General features: G+C 34.0%; 2 protein-coding genes across 2 annotated transcripts; one reads left to right on the top strand and one right to left on the bottom strand.

Moving 5' to 3' along the window:
• Positions 1 to 1,506: 1,506 nt before the first annotated feature.
• Positions 1,507 to 7,656, top strand: LOC100934955 (olfactory receptor 151-like). The gene is made up of 2 exons (XM_003764355.1): positions 1,507 to 1,522; positions 6,710 to 7,656. Exons 1-2 carry the CDS (start codon positions 1,507 to 1,509, stop codon positions 7,654 to 7,656), a joined length of 963 nt encoding a protein of 320 aa, XP_003764403.1.
• A 6,343-nt stretch (positions 7,657 to 13,999) lies between these two features.
• Positions 14,000 to 14,944, bottom strand: LOC100935215 (olfactory receptor 8D1-like). The gene has a single exon (XM_012545098.3). The coding sequence runs from the start codon at positions 14,942 to 14,944 to the stop codon at positions 14,000 to 14,002; it is 945 nt and encodes a 314-aa protein (XP_012400552.1).
• Between the last annotated feature and the right edge of the window lie 6,915 nt (positions 14,945 to 21,859).

Genomic DNA, 21,859 nt, shown 5'->3' with positions numbered 1-21,859 from the left:
CTTCTAGTCAGGATTAATCAATTTGATAGAGTCATATCAGAATTCTGTATATAAGGTCCCAGAGCTGTAAGCTGCAGATTCCAAGTTCATTTACTTAAGTATAGGAAGTTAACTGAAGGCCCTCTACTATTCTTTTGCCTTGTGATAATAATCAAGTCCAATATGACAGAGATCACAACTACACAAAAAGTTCCCTAAAAATATTAACCTCCAGATCTATCCTTTGTTCAATAGGAGCAGATGACCATCTTATAACCACATAGGTCACTGTGATGGCTTGCACCATTTCTTCCTGCCAAAATTAAGGGGAAGTATGTCTATCTTCTGTGGAGATGTTCCTTACTTCACCCAACTTGTGACCCTGCTAACATACATCAGCTCTTTAAGGAACTTCAAGAGCTAGTGAGAAAGCATCCAGGTAAGATTTATCTCTTGCATGTACACTCAACATAGTGGACTCCCAGATCCTATTTTTGATGGTAATTCAAAGGCAGATAGCCTTCTAACCATTGGTCAATACTCCTTTATTTCAGGCAGCCCAAGGATCTCATTCTAAATATCATCAGGCTGCTCGAGCTTTATGTTTACAATTTGGAATAACAAGAGAGGGAGCTAGGAGCATAGTAAAAGCCTGTACAGCTTGCCTTCCTTTCCACGCTTCTACATTCCCTCTGGGCAAGAATCCTTATACGAAGTTTTGCAATTACAGGTGTGCCACAAGCAACAAAAACAGACGATAGACCTGCATATACTTCTAAACATTTTGCACGCTTTTGTGCCTTGTATAAGATTTTACACACCACTGGCATACCCTTTTATCCTCAAGGACAGGCAATAGTAGAGAGAAGAAACAGAGACATCAAGATGCTCCTCCAAAAACAAAAGAAAGGGGGAGCCACAGGTAACCCTAGAGAACTTCTAAATCTAGCTTTTTATACTATTAACTTCTTGATTTTTGACAAAGATGCGTTGGCTCTGGCAGACAGGTTTTATAACCCACTGGAAGGGCAGTGTCCAGTGTGAGCAGCTCCACTATCTTTAAATAATTGGCAGGTGATGTGTAGAGATCTAGAAAGTGGTGAATGGAAGGTACCAGATAGTTTAACTGTTTGGGGGAGAGGGTTTGCTTATATCTCTGCAGATGGAGAAGGAATCAGATAGGTACCAAGAGCCGTATTCACCTTGTCCCTCAGAGAGAGAGAGAGAGACAAAAAAAGAGAAGACCTTTAAAACGAAGGAGAAGACCCCAGAAACATCTAATGGTTCCATCTCTGACTGTGTCCACCACTAAAAGAGCCTGGCAGCTAATTTGGCAATTAACTCATGAACATCAAAAATAATTGTCAATGAGACTGATGCAGGACTTCAATACCTGCAGGAATCATTGGATTCCCTGACACATGAAGTAATGGACAATAGATTGGCTTTGGACTATCTCTTGGCTCCTGAAGGAGATGTATGTGTGCTTGTGAATTGATAGTTATTTTCTACACCTTTCTGGGACTCATGGAAATCTTTTATAGTATCTTGTTTATTTATATTGTTTGTTGTATTACTACTTGCTTGTATATTACAACTTGCCTGTGTGAGTCCTCCCATTGTGATGAATTTAACTATCTATCTATCTATCTATCTGCTTCAATTAAAACAAAAAGAAAGGGAGAGATGTAGAGGGCCACAGATAGTGGGGGAACTCTGGGTGAAGTATAAGACCCTTCAGCCCCCAAAAAACCTGCTAACAATGTCTGTTTTGGCTCCTCATCTCCCCTAGGGTCTCTCAGCTTTCCTGAGAAGTCAGGAGGCCATGATAACCTGTTGGGATTGAAGCAAAGTGATACCAGGTGGCAAACTACATAAAATAGCAAGTTGTCCATGTGGTCCCACATGGGCAGTATATACTTAGCACATGCATATTAGGGTACATAAAGGGGGAAGATCTTGAAATAAATGGACTCCATATTTTCCATCCTTGGGAGTCTCACCTCATCATTCCTCCACTAAGACAGTCTGTTTTTTCACCCTGACGTGGGGGTTCTAGAAAGCACTGTACATTTTGGCACCCCAACTTGGGGGCTCTAGAAAACAGGACACAATAAATAGGGATCCAAAATGAATTATTTCTCTCAGGGGCAAAGAAGCTCTTAATGAGTTCAGGCTCTGAGAATAACCTTTAAAACAATGAGAATCATTTAAGTGCAAAACTTTATTGCAAGCAGTAGAGGAAAGGAGGAAGGAGAGAGGAAAAGCAAACCCAGTAAGTAATTCAGATATACACATTAATGGAGTATAATTCACATAAATACAACACTGCATTTGGAAAGCATAGAAATAGGAATATATTCAGCAGGAAAAGGCAAGTGTTCTAGGAGGAAGGTGTGTTCTTCCTGGAGGGGAGAGTGTGCTCCAAAGTACTTTTCTGAGATTAGGATTCTTATCCTATGATTTTCTTGACCAGTTGAATATCAGAAGTTGGGCAAGTTGTATATCAGAGGTCAGAGCAAAATGCTAAGGCTATTATTAGGGAAAAAAATAAACTGGTGATAGCCAAAATACTATTTGGGGAACACAGCTGTATCAACCTTTGGAAAATGTTGTTGTAAGTATCTTTCCCTGCATATGTTCTATACACTTACAGTTTCCCTTAAAGGGAGATTGTCATGATGGTCTTAAGACCTACAGTTCTGGTCCTATGACAGAGACTCTCTTCATAACAGGGACAAATGAGCAAAAACCATTGTTTGGATCTAATTGTTAGGAAAAAAAACAGAAAGAATGGGGATTGGATATACTAAAATTGTTCTGAACTGTTTGGAACCCCTTTACCATAACACTTAGAGCCATAATATTTGGGAAACATTATCTCAATGGTATTTAATTCTGATTCTAATCAATGAGATATCTTAATGATATTTTTCTGGAAGACAAACACTCAATGAGTAAGTGTTTGTTTCCAGAAATTCCAACCTTTGGGACATAGGACTGTGGAATCTTCTGCCTTCTTTATTTCCCTAGGTCCCAAAGAGCAAATTAAAAACTCCCTCACTGTAGGCTTGATATTTCAGAGTGAGCAGACTTCCTATCCTTCATTCTGGCTGACAACTTCAGTGGTGAGGAGGATACCAATCCTTTATTTATCTTTCCCTATGAATGTCTCATAGGTTTTAAAGTAACCCCATAAATAACCTTATCCTTTAAATACCCTTGGCAAGGTATTTCAGTTATGATTTGCCAGGGTAAATAGCAATGTGCTATTTTTTCTTTACAAGAAACTGAAGGTAAAAATCAAGAAATACTTAATGATTTCTCTATTTCTTACACATCTGAGATCAGTATACAAATTCCATCTATTTTTCATAAGATGTATGAAATGCAAAATGACACATCGATCTTCAGAACAGCTATCCTAAAATCAAAAATATATGTCTTTTATTTGACAGGTAGTGTAATGCAGTGGATAACCAGTGAGGAAATACTGCCTTTGTCATATACTAACTAGAAACTTGAGAAAGATCCTTAATTTCTCATTGCTCTAGACAAACCTCAAAGTCTACAAATTGAAGAGATATTGCTGAATAGCATTGCCAAAGGGAGTATCTTCATCCTGGAATTCCATAGACTTATTAAATCACAGGTACTCCTAATCCCGTACTGCTTTTATTAATAGTAAGCTGTATTCTGAAAATTTAAGTAAAATGATGGCACATCTTCTTCCTTTTATATGTTCTGTGCATCATTGTTGTTCAGTTTTTTTTCACTTGTCTCCCATTCTTTGTGTTTCTTTTTTTTTTTTTTTTTTGGTAGAGATATTGGAGTGGTTCACTATTTTTTTTCTCTAGCTCATTTTATAGATGAAGAACTGAGGCAGATAAGCTTGTGACTTGTCCAGAGCCACATAGCTAGTAAATGTCTGAGAAGGAATTTGAACCCATGAAAATAAGTCTTCCTGATTGCAAGCCCAGAACTCTAACCACTGTATCACCTAGCTACCTCTTTATATCATAGGTTTTGATTTTTTCCCTCCTTATTTTAGTTTCTTCCATATGTTGTCTCTATCTCTTACTAGCCATTTGACTTTGGCTATAACATCTTCTCTAAACTTCAGCAGTTTCCTCATCTTTAAATGGGTTGCTATCTATATCTAGAATTTTGAGGTATAATAAATAGAAAGACTATTAGATCTGAAGTTATATGCTGCCTTGAGGTAAAAAGAAAGCTGTTTCTGACTATGAGAAATTCTAATCTATGGTGATGATCAAATGATATATATGATAATGATATATGTGTGTATATACAATATATATGTAATACACATATACATGTACAAACATATATGCATATTAATACCATCATTATTGTTGTGATTAAGATTATTAATTCTAAATCCAAGTCTTCTTGCATTACTAGCTTTTCTCCTATTTACAATTTACCAGAGATGACCTTGTTAAATATATATCTAAGAATGAGATAATCCAGGACAATTTCAATGATTTTGTGATCTACGCCCAGAGAGATGATTGTGGGAACTGAATATGGATCACAACATAGCATTTTCACTCTTTTTGTTGTTGTTTGCTTACATTTTATTTTTTCTCATTTTTTCCTTTTGTTTTAATTTTTCTTGTACAGCAAGATAATTATATAAATATGTATGCACATATTGGATTTAACATATGTTTTTATCATGTTTAACATATATTGGATTACTTGCCATTAGAGGAGGGGGTGGGGGGAAGAGGGAGAAAAATTGAAACACAAGGTTTTTCAAGGGTTAATGTTAAAAATTGTTCATGCATATGTTTTGAAAATTAAAAAGCTATAATAAAAAATACCATTAAGAAGAAAAAAATAATGAATTTAGCATCATCTGATCAGAAGAAAGCAGTATTCCAGGTGGTATTCTATGACACTGATATTGATGGTCCTTTTTCAAATATGAGATCAGCTTTATATTTGGTGATGCTCAGGTTTTTTTTAAGGAAAACAATGAGAAATTCCACCAGAATTTCAGAATCTTCACATCCTGACATTCAATAAAAATGTTTTTCTTTGGCATTACCTCTTAACAGTACCTCTTCTGAGGTACTACCATTCCAGGGGTTCACCAGTTTGCTTGCAAGGGATCTCTAGCACTAATTGTTAAATAAATATAAGATCTAATAATTTTGAAATCCAACATTAGTCAATAATTTAAACAGACTTTTTCCCCAAAAGGAACATGTATTATGAAAAATTCAGAGACAAATCTTTGTCAATAATAACACTTTTCTTATTGCTTTGTATTTATTTTTAATTGGTTTTTCCTTTTGGGATTGTATTTAAGTTGTTAATATTTGTAGGAGGATTATAGAGGGAAGAGAAAGTCAATTTGAAATAGGGTCACAGATATAAAGCTAGAATGGGCCTCAGAGGCCATCAAATTTTCCACTATTACTTACAGAAGAGGAAAACAAAGCCTAAGAAGAAAAGTCTCTTGCTCAGTGTCACATAGGTAATACATATTAGGGGTGAGAGTTGTACTTGAATGTTCTAACTTTCAAGGAATTACCTTTTGCTTATACCAAACTGTGTTTCTTTGTTAAAAGTCACCTATATTCCAGGAATCTACCCACTATATTATATAGAGCATGTGACCTATATCCATAGCATTCCTAGGACACACGGACATACTGAAAAAGAGAAAACCCAGACACAAATAAATTAAAAAGAATTAAGACAGTCACTAGAAAGGGTACCACACAATATAGCTACTGCCAAAGCATTCAAAACAAGTGCTACATACTTAAAAATATTCCTTGGCTAAACTGAAGGCATGTTGACATAGGAGAAAATTTAGCACCCAGAGAATTTTCCTAACAGCTAATGATAACACCATTGCTTTGAGATTCATCTACCAGCTTGATCTGGTTAAACCATGGTTCAGGCTCAGTAATACCAAAGAGAACCCCCCCAGCCACATTTCCTCACTTTATTTTGGTCAGAGCTAGAAAAAGTGACATTGTACTAACATTGTGTATGTGTGGGTGGGTGTATGTGTGTTTGCATTTACTAGGTCTTCCAGGTCTTGAATATGTAATTTTAAAACATTCATAATTTCTTTCATGTGCAAACCTTTAAATATTCAGATTATTATTCTTCCACATTTTGATATGTGGTTTATTCAATTATTGTAACCAAAGAAATATAGCACTTAGTGACTAACTTTCTGGGGATGAGAATCAGTTAACATACAGATCCATTACTATTATCCCTGTGCAAAGAATTTCTAGTGTGATAGAACATGATAGGCAGTATGATTGAGAGGAAATAGGGATAGATCATGATCAGAGATAGTAAGTTCACCTGTGCCCTTGAGTACTTTCTGGCTTTAGGCAAGTCGCTTAATCTATCTGAGCATTGGTATATTCAACTGTCAAATGGAAAGATGGGCAGGAAGGTTAGACTCCATGACTGTCTAAATTTGATTTCTAATCCCAAGAGCTCTGCTAGAGTACACACTATGTTTCATAGCTTTTAAAAATCTAAGGAAATGCACATCTAAAGGTAAGACTTTGGTAATGACAAATATTAATAGAAAAAAGATTAAATCATTCTGAAGAAATGACATGTTCCTTTCTGTTCTGTTTAAGAATTACCTGTTAGTATAAAATGACTGTTATTTCTACTATGACTTTTTTTCTTCCCTACAGTTGCCCTTCCCACATCTGCCTAGGAATGACCTCAGAAAATCAGTCCACAGTGACTGAGTTTTACCTTGAAGGATTAACCAATCAGCCCAGCCTTCAGCTTCCCCTTTTCATTTTGTTCCTGTGGGTATATGTGTTCACAATGCTGGGAAATCTGGGCTTGATCCTCTTGATTGCTATTAGTTCTCAGCTCAAATCCCCTATGTACTATTTTCTCAGCAACTTGTCCTTCATAGATCTCTGCTACTCCTCTGTTGTTACTCCCAAATTGCTGGTGAATTTTATAGAAGACCAAAACATCATCTCTTATGCTGGGTGCATGACACAGCTGTTCTTCTTTTGCTTTTTTGCTATTGATGAGTGCTACATGCTGACAGCCATGGCTTCTGATCGTTATGTTGCAATCTGTAATCCACTGCTCTATAATGTTGTCATGTCTCCGAAGGTCTGTTACTCATTGGCAACAGGAGTGTATGTGATGGGGATTGCTGGTGCCCTTGCACACACAAGTTGTATGGCAAGACTGTCTTTCTGTGGTCCTAATCTCATTAATCATTACCTCTGTGATATCCTTCCTCTTCTGGAGCTCTCCTGCTCCAGTACTTATATTAATGAACTCTTAGTGGTGTTTCTTCTTGGATTCAATGTATTGGCAACTACTCTGGCCATCTTGATCTCTTATGCTTTTATCCTTTGTAGCATCTTTCGTATCAATTCTGCTAAGGGGAGGTACAAAGCCTTCAGCACCTGTGGTTCTCACCTTGCTGCTGTGGCAATTTTTTATGGCTCCATTATGTTTATGTATTTTAAACCAGCATCCAGCAGTAGCATGACACAGGAGAAGGTAGCATCTGTCTTTTATACCACAGTGATTCCTATGCTGAATCCCCTAATCTACAGTCTAAGGAACAAGGATGTGAAGGAGGCACTGAAGAAAGTCATAGGGAAGAAGGTTTGTTGCACACAAATATAATTTTTAAAGGAAAGCTCTGGTAATAGGCTACCTTTTTCTATCCTAAATATTATAATTAAATCTCCTTTTCCATTTGAAAAATGTTTGATCCATAGAAGCATAAATATAGAATATAAGGAATCTTAGAAATCATCTGGCCCAGTCACCTCATTTTATAGATGAAGAAGCAAGCTTAACAATGTCGCAGATCATGGTTTGGTTTTTGTTGTTGTTAGTTTGTTTGTTTGTTTATTATATGAAATCTTTGGTAATCCCAGAAATGTCCCTTGGTCTCACAATGTGGATTTCATCTGTTCTTGGTTTTCAAGTAGCTGGAAGGTTTTTTTCCTTTCTCTGGCTTCTCACATTTACCCAAAGGACATTAAGGAAGGGAATGTCAGCATGATGAGGATAGTTGGGTGCTGTTTGAGTCAGAAACACTTGAGTTCAAATCACTTCTCTCTGAGTCTGTTTTCTTATAGTATAAGGAAATGGTTGAACTTGATGGCCTTTAAGTTAACTTTTGAGTCTAAATATCTAATTCTGTGATAAGAACAAAGGAGTATATTCTGGGTCCACAAACAGGAATGAATTTAATTGAACTCTTCAATACTAGTCCACCCAAGCAAAAATTTAAAAATTAACCATACTTACCTTTGACACTTTATTTATTCCTCTTTCGAGAGTCCCACTTTTCCTTCTTCATATCCTAACAAACAGGATTTTACAGGTTGACAGGAAACTACTGAAATGAGAAAAATAATAAAAGCAAGCAAGCATATAATCTATAATGGTGTCATTTCAAGGAGTGAAGAAATTTGTGGTCAGACCTTAACAATATCTCATATATGGCTATCTGTATAGATAAGCTCTGAAGTACTCCAGCTATTCAGGAATCTAGCTTTATTAGCTAACTCATACCCTTTTTATCTTGGTTCTCTTGTCAATGGTAGTTTTTGCTTTGAGGTTACCTAGAATCTACACTGTATGTTTTCATATATACATGCTATCTCCTTAATTAGAATGCAAAGTTTTTATGTTCTTTTTATTTTGATATTTTTATCTTTTGATAAAACTGTACTTGAAATGGCCCCAATATTTGCTGGATTTTTTGAGAACTATCTATGGCAGCATCTGCTTTGAAGCTACCTAAGATTTTCATTGTATATATTTTGTGTGAACATGTTATCTCTTTAATTGAAATGTAATCTTTTTGAGGGCAAGTCCTTTTATTTTTATATTTTTATCTTTTGATTAAAATGTGTTTGACTATATAAATATGTATACATATATTGTATTTAACATATACTTTAATATATTTAACATGTGTGTGACTACCTGTCTTCTAGGGGAGAGGGTGGAGGGAAGGAGGGGAAAAGTTGGAACAGAAGTTTTTGCAAGGGTCAGTGTTGAAAAATTACTCATGCATATGTTTTGTCAATAAAAAGCTATAATAAAATAAAATAAAATAAATTGATTGGCCCCAATATTTGTTGGTTTTTTGAGGAATGCCTTTTTTGTTTGGCATTTAAGATCTCTCTACAACATGGCTCCAAATTACAAATCCAATTATTTATAAGTTGTTTTTGTTCTGTAATTATTAAAGAGTTAAAAAGAGAGACTGAAATAAGATATATTTTATCTCAAGTGAATCAAAAAAATCAGGTGTGGCAATCATGATCTCAGATAAGGAAATAGTAATCATAGTTAAAGAGACAAAGAAATTATACCATGTTTAAATGACCTACTGATATTGAAAAAAAAAAGTAAAATCAAACTATAGGAAAAAGTAGATAATGGGGGGAAATAGTGGGAATATTAATGTGCGACTTTTAGAACTTCAAACTATAGGGAAAAGAAGATAGTGGGAGAAAATAGTGGGAATATTAATGTGCTGCTTTTAGAGCTAGACAAGCTTAACAGAAAGGTATACAAGAAATTAAGAACCTAAATAGAATTTTAGAAAAGTTAGCTATAATAGAGCTCTGGCAATATTTGAATATGAATCAGAAAGATTACATATATTTTTAACTTTGCTTGACAACATAGGCTGTATCAATAGGAGAAATCCAAGTTTTAATAAGAACTGGTACATGGAAGGATTGAGAGAAGAATTAATTTAAGTTGAAGAGAAGTTTATTGCCTGTTGAACAGTAATTCCAGAGAGTACTGAAGATCTGGGTAGAATTACGAAGAGACTTTGAGCTGGGATAGTTGAAAAGGTGGAGAGTAGAGAATTTGGTATTAGGGTGTATGGAATGGGGTTTGGATGACGTTCAAAGTCAATGGAATGTTATCAGATATGAGAATGCTCATCATTTAGTGAAGAGCAGCATTCTTCTACCCTCAAAGGACAGGTGCAGTAGGAAAAAGTTGAATCGAGATGTCTAGTTTTCTGCCAAGAAAGAAAGCAGGAAGTCAGAGAAGGCACTGCTACTATTTTCCTCAGAATGAGGGTACAAGATTAGAACTATATGTATCTACTCCCTTCAATATTATTAGACTAGGAGATGTAGTTTTCAGATTTAAGGTAAACCCCCGATTGTTATTTCTTAATAAAGAAAAAAGACTCTGAAGCTTTATACCCAATGCTTGACTCTCTTCCCTCCAAATATCAGTTTCACAATTAACACACACGTTAAATAACAAAGAAACCTATTTATTTAAATCATTATCAAAACAGAAATCACAGAATTATATATATGAGAATACATGCCAGATGATACAAATTGAAGTTCTTTAATTGGGAGTGAGGTAATGCAGTTCAATTCTGAAAGAGTTCCAGATCTCTCCCAAATGGGAAATTCTCCAAAGTCTCTTAGTACATCCCTGAAAGCAACATCTGAGTCAAGGGTTCCTCCAAATCTCTGTTCACTATTGTTTATATAATGAACACCAAAAACATAGAATTTAATGTCACAATAACCTTTAACTGATCAGATAATGTCATGATGGCCATAAGGCTTCCTATGTGGCCTAGATCCTAGAGCAAACATAACTGGATAATCAAAAGCCCTCCCCTTTGGAGTTTGAAACAATGGAACAATTTTGCCAATGCTTCTCACTGTATCTAACTATGAACATCCAGGAGAATTAAATAATTAGGTAGGAGTACAAGAACAGCAAAGGTTATGAAGTGCATTTGATGCCAATCTGAATATTGGATTGGTAACACTCTATTTTACTATCAGCTGGACTACCCGATCCCTCAGTAAGGATGTAGCTATTACTGACCAACTATATTTCTTGTGCTAAAAAAAGCATCTTTTGGAGATGCTTTTTTTTTTAGCACAAGACATATAACAGTTAGCCAGTAAGACAGGTTAGGCTAATTCTGGAGGTAATCCAGTGGTTCCTGATATTTGATTGTTTATGAATAAGGATAAAGCTATCCCTACATTAATACATCTTACTGGTAGCTTCTGGCCATCTTGGTGTGCCTTCCTTATGACCTAAGAGGATCAAAACTCCTACTCTCATGTGGTTATATTTGGCAGATATTCCAATACTGAATCACCATTCCCTGACCTGATCTGTTTTCACATCAAGGTAGAGGTCTGTTTCAACAAAATTCTGTATCCTTATTGAATATCCTTTCTATGCTATGACTGTTAGTTTCCTTTTGTTAACTTTTAAGACCCTCATTTATTCTAACATCTAATCTGAACTAACTGATACAAGTTTGAATAAGGTCCACTTCTACATATCACATTGACAATGTGATATGACTCGATGGTAGAAGTACTCTTATCAATGAAGTTAACAATCTTTTTATATATTAAAAATCTGTCTTCTCTGTGTTATCAATTTCTTTTCGATAAAGTCAAAACAGAATTTTCCAAAATGAAAACAAAAGTGATTTTTCATGTAAATGAAGCAGGACATTCATGATATAAACATATAACATATACATATATATACAATAAAATAAAAATACACACATATATAAACATACAGCAACAGCAAAACCAACAATAATAGGTAACATTCCTGTAGCATCTATTTGGCAGACCCTGTGCTAATGCTGTAGAAATATTATTTCATTTGCTCCTCTCAAGTAGGTGCTATTATTTTTCCTATTTTACAGTTAAGGAAACTGGAGTAAACAGAGGTTGAATAACTTGCCTAAAATCGCACAAATAATGTCTGAAGCCATATTTGAACTCACCTCTTCCCAAATCCAGTACTAGTGCTCTACCCACTGGAGATCTAGTAGTTGAATTAGGTATAAATCTTTGGTCAGAATATTGAATGACTGAGGAAATACATACACTGACTATGTCTGCTTTTATCAACATCACTATGATGAATTACTGGCCATATTAATATGTGTATAAATCAACCATGTGATCAATTATCTTTCCATGTTGAACATTACACACTAGATTCTTATTCATAGGATATTACAGTGTGGACAGAACTTTGAGATAATCTGTTCTTATCTTTCATTTGTAGGTTTTATCTTTTTAATTTGTTTTTTCCTCAATTATATATAAAAACAATTTCAACATTAATTTTTCAAAATTTAGAGTTCCAAATTCTCTCTTGCTCTCTATTCTGTCTCTTATTAAGGTAAGTAATTTTATTTCAATTATACATGTGCTGTAATGCAAAATATATTTCTACATTAGTCATGTTACAAAAGAAAACAGACCAAAAAACTTTTTTATTTTTTGTATGTTTTAATCTGCATTCAGACTCTATTTTTCCTCTGGAGGTGAATAATATTTTTATCATGAGCCTTTCACAATTGTCCTAAGTTATTGTATTGCTAAGAATAGTTAAATCATATATAGGTGATCATTGTTATAATACTGCTATTACTGTGTCCAGCTATATGCAGTCATGGTTCTGCTTGCTTCATTTTGCATTTCATTTAATTATTATTACTATTGTTATTATATTATTATAATTATTATTCATTTAATCTTTCCAGGTATTTCTGAAATCATCCTGCTTGTTATTTCTTATAGCATAATAGTATTGCATCACAACTTCTTCAGTCATTCCTCAGTTGATGTGTATCCCCTCAATTTCCTTTTTACCCCTAGCACAAAAAGAGCTTCTATAAATGTTTTTTTTTTGGTACATACTTTTATTTATAGATCTGAAAAAAAAATTACATATGACAAAAATGATTTGCCTAAGATTATACAGTTAGCTAGTAGAAGCTAGTTTATATTTTAAGAGTTCTTGTCTCTGGATATCCCTAATAATAATTTGTGATGGTCCACAATATCCCTGAAAATAAATTATACATTTAGAGTTATAGGGAAGATGAGGACTGATATACTTTTAATATGAATATATGAAATATGAATATAACAGAAGTATATTAATTCAATATTTACAAAAAAGTATCAACAAATTTGAGTAAGAGATTCTATTCTATTTGAATATGTATTGTGTTATTCAAGATAACCTTCTGTTCTGATTTTTTTTTAAAGATCTTTATTATGGTGGGAAGAAGTTTCCATGGATGTAGTTCTAGAGTATGCTTTGTCTCTCTTTTCTCCACCAACATCATGCCCGACTTGTTGATTTCAATATCTAAAGTCAAAGAAAACAATGATGGATAATTTGAAAAAGTATGGTAGGTATGTTTTAATTTCCTAGATAATAACAACCTTGAAGTTCCCTCAGTTCACTAATACTGCCTCCTTCAATTAGAATTTGAATGGGTGGCAGTAAAGCCATGGGGTACTGGAATTTTAAAAAGATAAATTTTGCTAAAGAAAAGGCATTATGGAGAGTCAGGTTTAGATAAATGTAGTAGTTAAGAAACTTTTGGAACCTAAGCTAATTTGTGGCCATGGGAACTGATATGGGGGTTGTTATGTGGGAAGGAGAAAAGAGGGGTGGACACTTAGAGGGTGCATATGTTTTAACTCCGAAGGAAAAATTTCTAAGGCCAGAAATTGTATTTTTTTTACATCTCTAGAATCTAACAAGATGTATTTCTTAAAATTGGTGATTAATTAATACTTGCTGAATTAATGAATGAATGAGAATTAAAGGCTCTGAAGTTATGGCTTTACTTTATTCATAATGTTTTCTAAAACTAACCCTCACTTTATAGGAAATTGATTACTTTTTTAGACAAAATAGAAAGAAAAATGTCTTAAATTTTTTTATGCTTTCATCTTTTTATTATCTGTGTGTGTGTGTGTGTGTGTGTATGTGTGTGTGTGTGTGTGTGCTGCAGCAACTGTGGTTAAGTGACTTAATTTAACTAGACACAGATAGATAGAAGTGTTAAGTGATTGAGATCTGATTTGAACTCGGGTCCTCCTGACTCCGGGGCGAGTACTCTATCCACTACACCATTTAGCTGCCATATAGTTATCTTTTATTTTGCTTGGTACTACATAAGCCTGGAAAATATTGTACCTCTCATGATTTTCTTTAATACATCTTTGACATCCTTATTCCTCAGGCTATAGATTAGGGGATTCAACATGGGGATAACTATGGTGTAAAATACTGAGGCCACCTTCTCCTGAGTCATGTTACTACTTGATGGTGGTTTAAGATACATGAAAATCATGGTGCCATAAAAGACAGCAACAGCTGTCAGGTGGGAGCTACAAGTACTAAAGGCTTTAGATCTCCCTTCAGCAGACTGCATACGAAGGATGCTAGTGAGGATGAAAGAATAAGAGATGAAGATGGCTGCAGTGGTTGAAATTACATTGAATATACCAACAGTCATCACTACAAGCTCATTAATGTAGGTGCTAGAACAGGAGAGTTTAAGTAGGGGGATGATGTCACAGAAGTAGTGCTTAATCATATTAGGACCACAGAAGGACAATCTGGCCATGCAACATGTGTGAACCAGAGCAGCAAAGGTACCCATTGTATATACCCCTGTCACCAAAATGTAACAGACACGTGGAGACATACTGATATTATAGAGTAAGGGACTACAGATGGCAACATAACGGTCATAGGCCATAGCTGTCAGCATGAAGCACTCAGAAACAACAAAAAAACAGAAGAAAAAAAGCTGCATCATACACTCAACGTAGGATATGATGTTTTTATCCCCTGTGAAATTCATCAAAAGTTTGGGAGTAATGGCAGAAGAGTAGCAGAGATCTACAAAGGACAAGTTGCTGAGAAAATAGTACATTGGAGATTGTAGCTGAGGGCCAATAGCAATTAGTATGATCATGCCCAAGTTTCCCACCACAGTGACAACATAGATGATCAGGAACAAGATAAAGAGAAATAATTGGAGCTCTGGTTGGTCTGTTAATCCCTCTAAGATAAACATGACTACAGTAGATTCATTTAATGAAGCCATTGCTTTGTAGGGAATCAGAGAGGCAACACTGTGGAGAAAAGAAGACAGTAGTAAAATATTATTTCCATTGTTTCATATTCTTGTATTCGTGTTAGTAGAAGAAGGAAATTGGTTATTAGAAAATGGTAGTTAAGTACTTTAAAATATATAGTGTACTTTACTATGCATTATTTCCTCTGAACTTTACAATAAAACCTGAGTCCCAGTAGTTTAGGTATCATTACACTATAACTTGATATCAGGAACTATCTTTTGGTTTTCTTTATGTCCCTAGCTAGAAGACTTACATATAAAATAAATTATTTTCTATATCTTCCTTCCATAGCAATTAGTAGTCCTTTTATATATTTCACTTTTTTTAAATTCTTCATAAAACATTAATATTCTAGAGATGTTGTAAGATAAACATAGATGCTTGTTAATATGAGAAAGAGAGTGAGATAATCTTATTCGTTAATCTCCCCAAGACAAATTTAGCTACTATAAAGCTCACATTACTATTAGGGCCATATAATTGTGGTCATTTTTTGCATAGTAAAAATAGAGGAGGTGAAACTATTGGGCATTTAGATGGTTCAGTGGATAGTGTGTCTGGCCTGCAGTCAAGGATATTCATCTTCCTGAATTCAAATCTGGCTTCACACACTTAACTAATTGTGTGATCCTGGGCAAATCACTTATCTATTTGCCTCAGTTCCTCATCTATAAAATGAACTGGAGAAAGAATTGGCAAATAAGTTCAGTATTTTTGTAAAAAAAAAAAAAAAGCCTCTCTAATTACTGAAGAGAAACAAAAATTTTCTCAGGATTTTTAATCTAGACTCTTTACTTCATCTACTAAAAATTTTTTTGAAAAATCTCCAATATTAATAGCAACTAAAAGAACAAATGTTGGAGGGGATATGGGAAAAGAAATACACTAATGCTCATGGAATTGTAAACTGATTTAACCATTTTGGAGGACAACATGTAATTATGCCCAAAGGGTATAAAATTTTGACTCAGCAATACTACTACTAAGCCTATAAACCAAATAAATCAAAGGAAAGAGGAAAAGAACAAATTTGTAAAGAAAAATGCATGGCAGCTTTTTTGTGTTGGTTAAGAATTGGAAGTTGAGGAAATACCCACCAATTGGGGAATGGATGAATAAGGTATAGTATGCGATTTTGATGGAATACTGTTTTGCTGTAAGAAATGATAAGTAGAATGATTTCAGAAAAACTAAGAAAGCTTATATGAACTGATGCAAAGTGAATTAACAGAACCAGAATAACATTTTAATAGCAATATTTGTTCTATGATGTAAAGAGAGGTGAACAGAGTCAAGAGAACACAATAATAGTAATATTATTAGTAACTATAAAAGATTTAGCTACTCTGATCAAGAAAGTTTTAAAGGATATATGATGAAAAATTCTGTTTACATCTAGAGAAAGAGCTGGTGAACTCTGAGTACAGACTGAAGTGAACTTTTTTCCATTTTCTTCTTTTTAACATTACTAATATAGAATATGTTTTACATGATTTCACATCTACAACTGATATTAGATTTCTGACTTTCTCACTGGACGGGACAGGAGCAGAAAGGGAGGGATAGAATTTAGACTTCACAATTTTAAAAATGTATGTTCTAAATTAAAATAATATAATTGAAAAATATTTAATTAAAAATTTTAATTCAACATACTGATAGTAACACTGTAAAACATTCTTCATAGTTAATCTCATTTGAATGTCATCACAATCTTATGAAGTTGGTACTATTATTCCCAATTTAAAAATGAAGAAATTGAGATCAAGTTAAGTTACATACCAGGGTCACACAACCAGTAAAGCTTTAGACAAGATTTGAACTCATGTACTTTCAATCCAAGATCATCACTTTTTCCACTATGTAACCTATTTACTCCATATTCAGTCTCAAGTGTTAAATAATTTCCACTTGGATTTATAGCCAAACAATATCTCTAGCCTAGTCTTTTCCACAATTTTAAAGAATATTTATTCTTATCTGTTGAACATTGCAAATTCAATGTCTCTAATTCAAGTCATCCTCCCTTAAAAATGTGGTCCTCCTAATTTTTTATTTCCATTAAAGTTACTCTGTTCCTTTCATACTCAAAACCTCACACATACCTTTGATTTCCCATTGTTCCCAAACTAGAATATATCATTTACTCCTATTATACTTTCCCTGCAGTATTTCTTATATTGAACCTATTACCTTTATCTCTACTGTTCCACACTTGTTCAGGCACTTTCATCTATATTATTGAAATCTGTATTACTAAGATTATTCTCTGAACTGATATCTCTGTCTTATGGTTGTATGCCCCCTCCTAATCCAATCTTTCCTACCATCTTGTAGCTAGACTAATAAATTTACTTCACATCTCTGGTTATCATATTTCTCTGCCTTAGGAATCAATAGGGAAGAAATTTTCAGTAGGTCTCTGTCAGTAATTAACTTTATAGTTGATGCTAAATTATTGTCTAGCTTATTATTTACTGCTCCCTCATGACACTTAGTGGTTCATATATATAAACTAGCCTTCTTGATGTTCCTCAGATGTATCATTCCATCACTTTTCCCCATGATTTTGTCCAGTTTCCTCTCCAACTGTGGAATTAGTCAACCAATCAATCAATATTTATTAAACATTAGTCAGCCTTGTGACCAGGCACTGGGGATATAAGTACAAAAAATTAAACAATAACTACTTACAAAAAGTTTACATTATTAGACAAGAAGTACATATAAAATATAAAGTTAAATATATTCATATAAACAAATACATTAAACACAAAATAGTTTGGGGATGCCAATAGTTGGAAGGAATAGAGAAGACTTCATGCCTGAGTTACATTCTATGATTCAGAAGTAAAAAGAGTGAACATTACAGGCATCAGAGATGGCCAATTCAAAGGTACAGAGAGAAGAAGTGGACTACTATGTTTGAAGGGTATTTCTGGTCGTATAAAAAAGTACAGAAGGAAAAGTGCTTCCATTGCCACATCCAGGTTTTTCTTCTACCTTTACTCAGTAAACTCTCTTCCTTTGAAATTGATGCTATTAATATCTTTCCTTTGATTTAAAATCTGATAGTTCTTGTCTATAGACCACCAGATCACTTTCCTTCCTTCCTTAATGTATTTGATACTTGGCTCACAATTTTTCTCTCCCACTCTCATACTAGTCATTCTAGGAGACTTCAACCTACAAAATGATTCTGCTTCAAATAGCCTAATTACTCAGTTCTTCAACCTACACACTTCCCTTGAGCTGCGCCTTCATCCCACTTCAACCACACAAAAAGTAATCATTCCCTTGATCTTGCCATCACTGAGATGTTCCACCTCTGTGATCAAGAATTTCTAAATCTCCTTATCTGACCTATTACCTTTTCACTTCTCCCTCTGCCTTCCCTTTAAAAAAATCTTATTTTTGGTCTGCACTGACCTTCAATTTCTTGATCTCTCAATTCTCCCCCAGGCCTTCTTCCTTGCACTAGCTACTCTACCTTCTCCCAGCTTTACCTATCATTGAATTACTATATACTTTTCTATTTGAATTCCTACCAATCTCATCATATCCCTGACTGCACCCAGCTAAACCACAGCTTTTGATCACTCCTATAATTTTTTCACCTTTACTCCTATGCATGTACTGATAAATGAAAGAACAAAATATCATACATCCCTTCTGACTTAATCCATTACAAATTTATGTTATATGACCTCAATTGGGCCCTCACTCTGCTCAATTCTACTATCTCTTCCTTATTAACTCATTATCACTATCATTCTCAACATTGGTCCTTCCTAACCTTTTCATCCTTCCTCAAATATTCTATAGCTCTCCTTCTACCTACTCTTTTAGCTGAGAACCTTATCTCATATATTTTAGAAAAAATTATTCAGAATTGTCTTTCCCAACTTCCTCATCTCCAAAGACATAGGTGTTTTCTAGGATTTGCTCTTTCTTCAGCCTATCTGACATGATAAAGTGGCCTTACTCCTTACCAAGGCTCTCTACTCTATTTATTTGCATCAGCCTATTCCATTCTGTCATCTTTCCATCCCTTCTATCATCCCATATCTCTTCTGCCCCTTGTCTCTAAACTACTCAAAAAATGTTATTTACAATATTTACAATCCACTTCTTCTCATTCCCTTCTTAACCCATTATAATCTATCTTCTAATCTAGGCAGGGATTCTTTTTTGTCTCATTTGGTATACTCAACCTTTATCATTGTGCCTGACCCATAGAAAGTGCTTAATAAATGTTGATTGATTGATTTAAATAAGATTGGTAGGTTGGAACTAGGTTTGGTAAGCATTTTTAAAGTAAAAAAATAATTTTTTTTAGTCCTAGTGGCAATACAAAGTCACTGAAGTTGATTGTGGAGAGGAAGTTGATTGTGGATGTATTTTTGACTAAAGAATATTATTTGGTGCTGTGTAGAATGAACTAGAGTGATAAAAGACTTGAGGGAGGAAGACCTAATTAGAAGGTTGTTTCAATGATTTATGTGATGAATGAGAGCCTGAATGGAAATGATAACTCTATGAATGCAGAGCAATAAATGGATTAGATGGATGTTATAAAGAAGGAGATGACAAGATTTCACAGGTGATTGGCTATATTGAGGGAGAGTGAATAGTCTAGGAGAATGCTAAGATTATGAACTTGAGGCACTTTCAGGATAGTGATCCTTCAAAAAAAAAAAGGGAAGTTTGGAAAAATAACAGTTTGAGGGCATGATCATGAACTCCATTTTAGACACATTGAATTTAAGATGTCTCCAGAACAACCAGTTTGAAACGTAAGTAGACAATTAATGCTATGAGACTGAAATTTAAAGGAGAAACTGGAGTGAGAAATTTGAAGTCTATGCATAAAGATGATAGTTAAACACATGGAAAATGATGAGATTAATGGAAGCTCACTTATAGAGGGAGAAGAGAAGACTCAGAATCAGAAATTTCATAGTTAGGGTGTGCAATATAAATGATACATTACCAAATAAATTTAAGAAAGAGTGATCACCCAAGTAGGAACTGAACCAGAAGAAAATGTGTAATGAAACTCAGAGAGAAGATAGTGTTCAGGAGGAAAAAATAGTTAGGATTGTCAAATTCAGCAGGTTAGGTCAAAAAACTGTGCATCAAAGACCATCAAATTTAGTAAAGAGATCGCTGGTAACACTACAGACAGCAGTTTCACTGGAATGTTAGTTAAAATCTAGATTGCAAAAGAAAAAAAAATTAGTTGACAGGAATTGGAGTCAGGGTATAATAACTTCTTCAAGGAGTTTATCTATGAAAGGGTAGAGAGATATTGTACAGTATCTTAAGGAGACAGTAGAATCTGGTCAAGATTTTTAAAAATGGAGGACAGAGGCATGTTTAAAGATATTAAGAAAGAAACAAGTTGATTGGAAAGATTGAAGATTTGAGAGATAGGAGAAGTTATTGAGGATATAAATGACTAGAAATTATGAGAGAGGTTGGGATAAAATACAAATGTATTTTGGGGTTAGTTTTGGCAAAGAAAAGGCCACTCATTCTGCCTGTTCAAATTCCTAATTTTCTTCAAATCTCAGATCAAGTACTTTCTGCATAAATTTTTTGCAGAATCTCAAGATGCTAAACAAAAGTACCTTATATTTACTTATATTTTTTCTTAAATTTATATATGTGCATGTTGTTTTCACTTAGCAAAATACTGCAACTTTGGATTGATTGATTTATGATCTTGGACAAAACGAAATTCTCAGTTTTATTACTTCAAAATGAAGTAAGCCAAGCAATTTCATCCAGATGTCAAATCCTATGGTTCTGTGACTAAACTTCAGTGACTTCTCAGAACCTATGGCATCTAAATCCTTCATTATTTCACTCAGTTTACCTATAGCTTTATCTGGTATTTTGCGTGCTCATATAACCTATTGTCTAGCCAAACGAATTTTTTTCCCTCAGGTTTTGTCTCTCAGCTTTTTAAAATAATCTGTATTTTTACCCATGATATGCTGTGCCTGAAATACCTTTTATTCTCAATTGTACATATCTAATTTCTACCATTTTATGCTGCAGCTTAAAAGCCACCTCCTTCTTGAAGGCTTCAATTATCCTTCATCAGCAAGGCATTTTTATGTCTCTGGGTTGAGTTATTGGCTACTCTTTTTAAAAAACATACTTAAAATATCTTATTGATATATTTTGTCTCTGTAAATCATAAATTACAAATATAGCTTTTAATCCTTTCCTACTCATTAATCTATCTCTAATAACTAAGAATGTAAAAAGAAAGGAAAATAAACAGTTCAGTAAAATTAGCAAACATAACTGAATATGAAATTTTTCATACCCATGGCCCCTTACCTTTAGAAAGACAAAAGAGATATATATTTTTTCATCTCTAGGATCATTTGGTCATTAAATCATACTTTAACATTATATCTTCTATTATAATTGCTTCTATGTTTCAAATCTTCAGTCATATATTTTATAGTTTATTAGGGCAAGGATTATGTTTTATGAATCTCACCATGATTTCACAGTGTCTGGCCCATTGTTTTATCTCAACAAGTGTTAATTGAATGAAATTTAAATAAATTGTCTAAATTCACACAACATCCTATATGTGAGCCTGAAACTAAATTAAAAACACAGTAGAACTTATTGAAAAGAGAACAACTCTATTTAGAAAATAACATATTTGAACCTCTGTTACTTTCTATTCTCTTCCCCTCTATCAAATCATTGTCTTTATTTTTTTTCTGGTGTAGTTGATAATTTTCTTTCCTCTTTTAATAGATTAATCCTTGACAATTAAATTATACTATGGATTGATAAAATATATAATTTATTTCTCAAAGTCAGTTCTGCTATCCAAAATCTTAATATAA

This window comes from Sarcophilus harrisii, chromosome 3 (genome assembly GCF_902635505.1).
Source record: "Sarcophilus harrisii chromosome 3, mSarHar1.11, whole genome shotgun sequence".
Lineage (NCBI taxonomy): Eukaryota > Metazoa > Chordata > Mammalia > Dasyuromorphia > Dasyuridae > Sarcophilus > Sarcophilus harrisii.
Note: the sequence above shows the minus strand (reverse complement) of the source record. Positions and strands in the feature narration are given on the sequence as shown.

What these genes read in the sequence shown, in the direction of transcription:
- LOC100935215 (XM_012545098.3), bottom strand. Translation starts at nt 14,944, where the DNA reads ATGGCTTCATTAAATGAATCTACTGTAGTCATGTTTATCTTAGAGGGA.